Raw genomic sequence first — 8,461 nt, 5'->3', positions numbered from 1 at the left:
CCTCTATGTCTTAGCCCTTCTAAGGTTTCTGCTATAGACATAACATATTTTTTGGCATTGGCTTCCCCTTCCTCATAGGTGGCAACCCTCTGGGGTGAGGTCAAAAAGGGTAAGTCAAACGTCATTTCATAGGTGAGACCCCCAGATCTGACTGGGGTTGAGTTCTAAGTCTTAATAAGGACAAAGGGAGACATTTCATCCATTACATTTGGGTTTCAATCATTAGCTTATCTAGAGCTCTTTTAAGAGTTTGATTCATCCTCTCAATGTGACTAGAACTCTGTGGATGCCATGGAGTGTGTAATTCCCATTTACTCCCAGGGTTTGAACAACTTTTTGCAGTATTTTAGAGGTGAAATGAGCTCCTTGGTGTCACGATCTGCTTGTGCGGGGTGTCGTGATGGTTCTTTTCACTGATTCGCAAATTGCAAAAAGGCAAACAACAAGGGACTATCAGTTAATCACAACAAATGCACCTTTATTAGGGGCCAAAGCAGTAAATGCAATAGTGGGGATCAGAAAGGAGATAAAAGGATAGAGAGAGAGAGAGAGAGAAAAGAGGGGGATGGGAATAGCTACCAACACAGGCGAGATCCTCACTGGTCCGGACGATGGGGATCTGTCTGGTCGTGTCGGGGAAGTCTTCAAAGTTCTGGTCAACTCAGGGGTCCAGTTATACTCCACGGAGGAAAAAAGGGGGGAACATGCAGGACAATGAAAGTCCGTTGCAATTGCTGCAGGAGAACAAGTGAGTCCACTGAAACCACCAAAGCAGGAAAACACAATGAAGAATAAGTCCATTGGAATTACTGAAGAAGAACAGGTCATGTCATTAGTGGTTTCCCCACTCCCTGTGGTAGGGGTCTCAGTCTCAGTCCTTGGGAGGAGGGTTTTCAATCTCCGTCCGACTGTCACAGTGGTAATGGGGCAGATGAGAGGTCTTCAGTGAGAGACCACTAGGGTCACCCCAAAAGTTCATTTGGCTTCAGGAGGAGAGTGGGCAAATATGCAGTAGGCCGTTCCTTCCTGTGATCATGCCAGGTCCTTGCCAAGTCCTTGCCAGGCCTGGTTTGGAACAGCTAACGTAACAGTGCAGCAACCGCACCTGCACTGCTGCTCTCTCCAAGCCGTTACTACATTGGGGGAAGGGGTTTCTCCTCGTGGCAATTGGTGGGCAAAAGTGGGGGCTTCAGACGGCCTCTTACACTTGGTCTGAATCAATCCTGTTCACCATCCCATATTGGGGAATGATTGATTCTGGAAGTGTTTTACTCACAACATTGGCTCTCCACTTCCCTTTGTTATCTTTCTTGGCTCCTGTTTTGAAGAATTCTTTCTCTTCTGTCTGACTGAATACGGGGACTTCTTCCATTTCTCTCATGGGGGTTAATGCTATCATTAGTTTTTCTGTCCCTGATTCGGCTGAATTCTTAGCATCTAAATCTGTAAATGGTTCCCTGGTGCTTCTTGAGTCACTCCTTTTTTATGTCCTTTAACATATACTGCTGCCACTTCTTCTGGTAATTGTAAAGTTTCTAACACTTCTAAAAGAAGTTTTTAGTTCCTTTCCCCTTGAATTTAATAGCTCACTCTTTTCCCAAATTTTTCCAAAGGTATGCAGTACTCCAAAAGCATATTTTGAGTCTGTATATATTGTTTCTCTTTTCTGTGTGAATATTTCCAGAGCTCACTTTAGGGCATACAACGCACATGCTTGGGCTGACCAGTTGGAAGGTGACTTTCCTTTTTCTAGGGCCACTAACTCTTCATCTGCTATAGCCTACCCCAATACCCTGTGCCCTGGATTACCCGTGAAAATCCATCGATGTACAATCGTTTCCCACCTTGGAGTGGTTGATCTGTTAGGTCCTCTCTTACTTTAGTTTGATAGTTTATAACCTCTAGGCAATTATGTATTAATTCCTCACCTGGTTTTCATCTAAAACTGGGCAGGGTTGAGTTGGCTACTCACGACTAGCTCTAAACCATTATCTATTAAGATGGCTTCTTATTTTAGTACTTGGGAATCAGTGAGCCATTTCTCAGCCTTTTAGCTGAGGATACTCCTTACTGAGTGTGGGGTATATATTTTCAGTTTTCCCCCAAAGGTTAATTTTTTGCTTTCTTCTACAAGTGAGGCGCTCGCTGCCACCGCCTGAATACAGGTTGGCCACCCCCAGCTGACAGGGTCTTGCGGTTTTGATAAATAGGCCACTGGTTTCCTGGATCCTCCCCAGTCCTGGGCTAACCCTCCATGTGCTGCCCCTTTTTCTATATCCACAAACAGATAGAAGGGTTTGTCTAAGGCAGGAAGACTCAGTGCTGCTGCACTGACTAATGTTTGCTTTAAAGCTTCAAAATTTGCTTCTTGTCTTCTTCCCACCTAATCTCTTCACGTCAGGATGCCGGCCAAGAGAGGTCCTGGAAGCTGAGGCAGCTGATTTTAAGCTTGTGCAGGTGCCTACAGGCCAAGGCCAACGGTGTTCCCTCAGGATACAGCAGTCCTGAGGGGTCTCCCTCATTCAAAGAAATCGGCAGACAAATGCATTGTCAGCCAAAAGCCCTTTTATTGACCTGGCAGGAGGGCAGGGGTCTGCACCCCACTAAAGTGTTTCTCTGCCACATATAAATTTCAGTGGGTTGATGTAGGAGTTTATTGGGGTTTCCCAATATTCCGACAGAGACCTGCCCGGGCTTGCCTTGCTGCTGAGTCCAATGGCGGCAGCTGGGATGTTTCCTCCCCAGTGACACCCTTGGGTTACTCAGAGGCTGCGAGCGATATTCCTCAGTGGAGAGGCTTCAGGCGATGGTGAAGAAAGGAGGCACTTCTGCTAGAGCTTGATCCAGAGTCTTTATTTCAGCTACAGAGTTGTGGACCTGGTGGCAGCTCCAACAGAAGGCCCGGCCACGTGGCTGGATTGTCCTTTTAACCCGGGGGTAAGGGGAGGGGCAGGGACAGGTAGCCACCAAGCAGGTGAGGGGGAGGGGTGCCAGGGGAGAAGGGGCACTTAGGTCTACCAATAGCCACAGGGGGCAGGGGGTATCTTTCAAATCTGCCAATCACTCGACCCCCTGGACCCCCTGTCTCACAGCCAGGGCTCATGGGTGTTGGGGCGGGGGGAGAGGGTTACCTTTGGGAGGGAGGAGACACACCGCAACAGGATCAGACAGCCCCACGCCAGGCAGCGTTTTCTCCTCTGAGAGCTCCTCCAAGCTGAGCGAGCTGGTGAAGCCTGCAGAGCAAATGAGACCCGGGAGTGAGGGAAAGGCTGGCTGGGAAGGAGTCAGATAAACCCGTGTGGGCATTTCCCTTTCCAAGGGGCTCCTGGGCAGACAAAGGGGACAAGAAGGAGGCCCCACCTCACGACATTCCCTTTTTTCCTTCAGGAGCTCTATTGCAGTCACTGCATACAAGAGTTGACTTGATCCCCTTGATGCCAGGGAGCACCAAGAGCTTGAACCTCGCTGGAGTCCAGCCCTGCCTGCCTATCACTGAGCAGAGGGAAAAGATGAAAAACCTGGGCGAGGCTTGAGCCAAATTGGCATTTTGCCACTTGTGATTTCCTCCCAGCTTTTGCAGCAGGGTGACAACCCCATGGCTGCAAACCACTCCCTTTTGCAAGGCAGATGTGGACCTCGCTGGTAGCTCAGGGCTCTTGAAGGGGCTGCTGCAGTTGGCAACAGGAGCTGTTGTTGAACTTTTAACATTGCTTAACCCCCCCTGCCAAATGCCATCAAGTGGCTGAGGAAGGACACAAAAAGATTAGCCTGGAGGAAGGGAGGCCAAAACCTTGGAAAAGGATGAAAGAAATGCTGTGATCGTGATGATGACAAAAAAAAAACAATTTATTTTTGACAGCAAACGAGCACCCGCCGCCCTCCAGCCCTCCCAGACTGGCAGGCCGAGCGGAGCCGTTTCCATGGCATGAGGTGCTGGCAGCCTGTGGAGAGAAACCAGAGAGCCACGGTCAGTCACAGAAGGCTCCTGTCCCCCTGTCCCACCATGGCCTGGGCCCGGGCCAGGCTGCTGGCTGTGCTCAGAGCCCAAACCTCCCGAGCCATTCTCTGTTTCGAGAGAAGGGCAGCGTGGCAGGCCACGTTCCACCTCCTCTGCTTAAGCACAGCACAGCAGCCTCCTCAGCAGCTGCAAGGGCGGGATGCCCGTGTGCCTGCTGCCCTCTGCCCGAAGCCCTTCTGCCAGCCCAGCTGTGGAGCCGGGTGCCCACCTCTGGAGACCTGCTGCCAGGAGAGGAGCTGATCCCGCACGAGGTCCTCGTCCTTCTTGAAGGGGATGTCCCCGCAGACCGTGGCCCCAGGGGTAGCGCTGGCACTGGAGGTGCTCCACGGACAGTGCAGGCGCTTCCCCGTCCGGTCCGGGCACCAGGTGTAATCTTCCTGGGAAAACAAAGAACAATTGCATGAAATCAATTCTAAACAAGACCTGGAAACAAGAAGAAGCTACAAAGCCTGTCACCGTTTCACGGGCCTGAGGAGGGTCTGAGCACTCCATGCGAGAATTAAACCTGTCCATGGGTGGGAAAAAACCCCACCTTTCCCGCCCGTAAACGCACCCCTTCCTCAAGGGCCTAAAAAGCAGATCAGCTGGGGCACGGCTTCAGAACCCGTCCCCCTCTGCTGCCCCCATCCACATGGATGGATGCTTTGTCAGGCTGGCTGCCCCCGCCCCAGCCCATGCCAGGCTGGCTGGCAGAAGCTGTCAGCAAGGCCAGGAGCTGGCTCCCCTTCCACAACACCCGTCCCCTCTCCCACCAAAAAGCAGCTTGGCGGCCGGGGGAAAAATTAATATTCCCCAGGGCCGCCAAGCGGGGAACCTACAGCGCGTGGCCAGCCCGAGCCCTGCCATGCCTGGAAGCACGAGCATCCCCCCGCCCCTGCGCCGGCTGGGGACTCATCTTGATTTCATCGGGGCGCAGAGCGTGTCCTCCAGGAAGGGGCCGCAGCCAAAGCCACTCGGCTTTGCCCCGCCAGCGGCCAGCTCGAGGATGGTGTTCCCAGCTCCATGTGGTGCTCCAGAAGAACACGCCAGCTGTGCCTCGGCTTGCGGGCTCATCTCGATGCCATTGAGCTGCAGGGGGATGTTTCCCCTGTTCCAGTCCGTGGCACCTTCACTGCACTGCCACCACTTCTCCAATGGGACGGGGAGCACTGAGACGCTCCCTCCACAACTCGCTGGGGACCAGCGGAAGCATCTCCTTGGCTGCGCTCTCTCCTCCGGGCCGCGGCCACAGGGAAACGCTCCGGGGTTTTCTTGGAGTGCCACGAGACATGTGCAGCGGGTACTTGCTGGGCTCCTGGATCCTACTGAGCAGAGGGATGGATCTCTGCTGTCTCCTGGGCCAGGCAGGGCTCCTGCAGCCAAGAATGCTCAAAAAGGTCTTCCAGTGATGGCCTGTCTGCGGGTTCCATGGATAAACACCACCTGATGAGGTGCTGGCACTCTGCAGAGAAACCAGAAACCGCCACTCAGCGGGACAAGGCTCCTGTCCGTGCTCTCCCACATTCCACGGTGCCCAGGCCACACAAGGAGTGCTCGGAGCTGCAGCCAAAAGCTTCCCATTGATCCTCCCTTCCGGAGGAGAGCAGCCCAGAGGCACACGTGCCACCTCCTCCAGCTAACCCAGGAGATCAACCTCCTCACTAGCTGCTGGAGCGGGACGCTTCTGTGCCAGCTGCCCCCTCCCAACCCCGCTCTTCCTCCCGAGCCTTGAAGGCGCATCCTCACCTTGAGACACCCGGGGTGGGAAGAAGAGCTGGCCCTGGACGATGTCCCTGTTTGTATGGAAAGGAAGGTCCCCGCAGACCAGGTCATAAAGCAGGATGCCCAGGGACCAGATGGTGGCTGGCTGGCCATGGTAGCAGCCAAAGAGGATCCACTCCGGTGGGCAGTACTCCGGCGTTCCTATGGGACACGGGCACAGCTCATCAGGCCCATGCTGCTCCCTCCCTCCCTCCCTCCCAGCCAGCTCCCGTTCCACAACAGCCAGCTCCTGCCCCGCCGAAAAGCAACTTGGCTGCAGCCGGCTGAAGAAGGATTCCCCCTCCTGCCCTCCCTCCCTCTTCCCCCTCTGCCAGCAAAGGGGGGAACCTCTGCTGCCCGGCTGGGCCCCGGCTTTGGGCTCACCTGACATCCGGGTGTAGAACGTGTCCTGGAGGATCGTGCCACAGCCGAAGTCGATGAGCTTGGCCTCGCCCGTGGCCAGGTCGACGAGGACGTTCTCGGCCTTGATGTCGCGATGCAGGACGCCGCGGCTGGTGCAGTGCCACACGGCCTCCAGCACCTGGCGGAACAGCCCCCGCGCCACGGGCTCCGTCAGGAACCCCCGCTCGGCCAGGAAGTCCCAGAGGTCCTGACAGCGCTGCGGACGCTCCATGACCAGCGCGAAGCCGTCGGGCAGCTCGAACCAGTCCAGGAGCCGCACGACGCCGCGGAAGCCAGGGCACGACACCATCCACAGCAGTGCCAGCTCCATGGGCACAAGGGCGCCGTTGTGCTGCGGGGGGACCGCGATGCCCTCAGCGGGGCCGATGCTGCGCCGCGCCTTGGGCACCCCCTGCCCGGCCCCAGCGCCGCTGGCCATTGCCCGGCCCGGGACGCTGCGCGGCCCCCGCTCACTCCCCGCTCGCTCCCCTCGCAGCGTTCCGGCTGCCACCCTGCCGGGCCTCGCCTCAGCCCCGCCCGGCACGCCCCGCCGGCTTCTCCCGCTGGCCCCGCTCACTCACCAGCCGCGCCCACTCCGAGATGCGATCCCGGCGCACTCGCTTGATGGCCACCTGCAAGCCAAGGCGAGCGCCGGGCTGAGCTCCCCGCCCGCCGCTCGCCGCCCGCCGCCCCCTCCGCTCCGGCCCCGTCTCTTACCGGGGCGCCGTCGGCGAGCCGGGTCCCGGAGTAAACGCTGCCGCAGCCGCCGCTCCCCAGCAGCGGGCCCTCCCGGTAGAGCTGCTCCAGGGGAGGCTTCTCCGCCCGTGCGGGCGGCACCGCGCTCCCGCTCTTCTGCCCCGGGAACCCGACCGCCCGGCGCGCTGCTGCTTGCCGAGCCGCCCCGGGCTGCGGCGGCTCGGGGCCGGCGGCCAAGCCGAGCAGCGGCGGAGCTCGGAGCGGGGAAGCTGCTGGCGACGCTGTCGGGGCCGGGGCGGGCGCGGGGCGGCAGCGGGGCGGCTGCGGGCGGAACCGCGGGAGGGGCTTGGTTCGGGGCCGGGGCCCCAGCCAGGGCCGGCCCAGAGCCCGCGCCAGGCGGAGCCAAAAGACCGCGCTGCTCCGCCAGCACCAGAGCAAGAGGCACTTCCAGAAGTGCCACAGCCAGGTCGGAGAGAGCCCGGCCGAGGCGGCTCCACGGCGGGACGGGCAGGGGCGGGCACGGGGCGGCCCCGCCGAGCGGCGCCTTGCGGGACGCGGCATGAGCCGGGCTGGGAGAGGCAGAACACGGACGGGACGGGACCGGAATAGAGTGAGTGTGAGAGGGAGAAGGGGATGGGGAGCGAGTGGAAAGTCGAGCGGAAAACCGATCGAGAGAAGCGCTGCTGCTGCTGCTGCTGCTGCTGCTGCTGCTGCTGCTGCTGCTGCTGCTGCTGCTGCTGCTGCTGCTGCTGCTGCGGAACCGCCGGAGCTCGCGAACGTTCCTCCGTTGCCTCCGCGAACCCAACGGAGGAGCTGCCGCGCGCCCCGCGGAACGAAAGAGAGAAACTAACAAATAAAACCCCAAAGTAATTCCTATTCGAGAAGTAACCAAATCAAACAATGTAGCAATAAAGAAGCGTGTTGGCTTGTGGCTTCTTTCTTCTTTGGCTGAGACGAAGCATTTCATGGGGAAGAATTGCCTCTTCAGAAACTTTTGCAAGAGTGGACAGGAGTGGAGCATTTAATTTTCGAGTAGAAAAGGGAAATCGTATCAGTAATGTCATCTCTTTTCATCCTCTGTTGAGACAGTTGCAGGCTGCCAAAAGACATGGTCTGCAATGTGGAACTTGGGGCCAAGATCCTTTTTCTGCCAGAGGATGAGGAGGGGAAGTATCCCAGAATCGTGGAGTCGTGGCATGGTTTGGTTTGGAAAGGATCTGAAAAATCACACGGCTGCAACCCCCCTGCTGTGGCTGGGGACCCCTTGCACTAGCCCGGCTTGTCTAGAGCTCCATGCAGCCTGGCCTTGAACACTGTCAGGGACGGGACAGCCACACCTTCTCTGGTCAACCTGTTCCAGGAGAGACTTTTTTCTGAATTCCTTACCTAAACCGACTCTCTTTCCACCTGGATCCATTCTCTCTTGTCCTGTCCTTGCCTGCCCTCATACAAAGTCCCTGTCCATCTTTCCTGTAGCTTGCCCTCAGGTACTGGAAGGCCACAGTTGGGTCAAGTCTAAGTCTCTTGCCCAGGTTGAAGAAGCCGAGCTGTGTCAGCCCTTACTTGCAGGAGAGAAGTGTTCTAGATATATATTATAATATTGGC

The 8,461-nt window shown here is 57.0% G+C and overlaps 1 protein-coding gene and 1 long non-coding RNA gene across 2 annotated transcripts; both read right to left on the bottom strand.

Annotated features, from left to right (window-relative positions):
- Positions 1-3,828: 3,828 nt before the first annotated feature.
- Positions 3,829-4,299, bottom strand: LOC137467808 (uncharacterized). The gene is made up of 2 exons (XR_010995633.1): positions 4,227-4,299; positions 3,829-3,941 (listed from the first exon to the last, which is right to left on the bottom strand). It is a non-coding gene; the product is annotated as an uncharacterized lncRNA (long non-coding RNA).
- A 564-nt stretch (positions 4,300-4,863) lies between these two features.
- LOC137467814 (serine/threonine-protein kinase pim-1-like) lies at positions 4,864-7,417 on the bottom strand. Its single transcript, XM_068179231.1, is given in 6 exon segments — positions 4,864-5,333; positions 5,335-5,459; positions 5,744-5,920; positions 6,143-6,512; positions 6,742-6,792; positions 6,878-7,417. Coding segments are annotated over 6 exon segments (1,470 nt in total). The 3' UTR covers positions 4,864-5,126.
- Between the last annotated feature and the right edge of the window lie 1,044 nt (positions 7,418-8,461).

This window comes from Anomalospiza imberbis, unplaced genomic scaffold, assembly GCF_031753505.1.
Source record: "Anomalospiza imberbis isolate Cuckoo-Finch-1a 21T00152 unplaced genomic scaffold, ASM3175350v1 scaffold_80, whole genome shotgun sequence".
In the NCBI taxonomy this organism is placed as follows: domain Eukaryota; kingdom Metazoa; phylum Chordata; class Aves; order Passeriformes; family Viduidae; genus Anomalospiza; species Anomalospiza imberbis.
The sequence above is the reverse complement of the archived record's forward strand: the minus strand, read 5'-3'. Positions and strand labels throughout refer to the sequence as shown.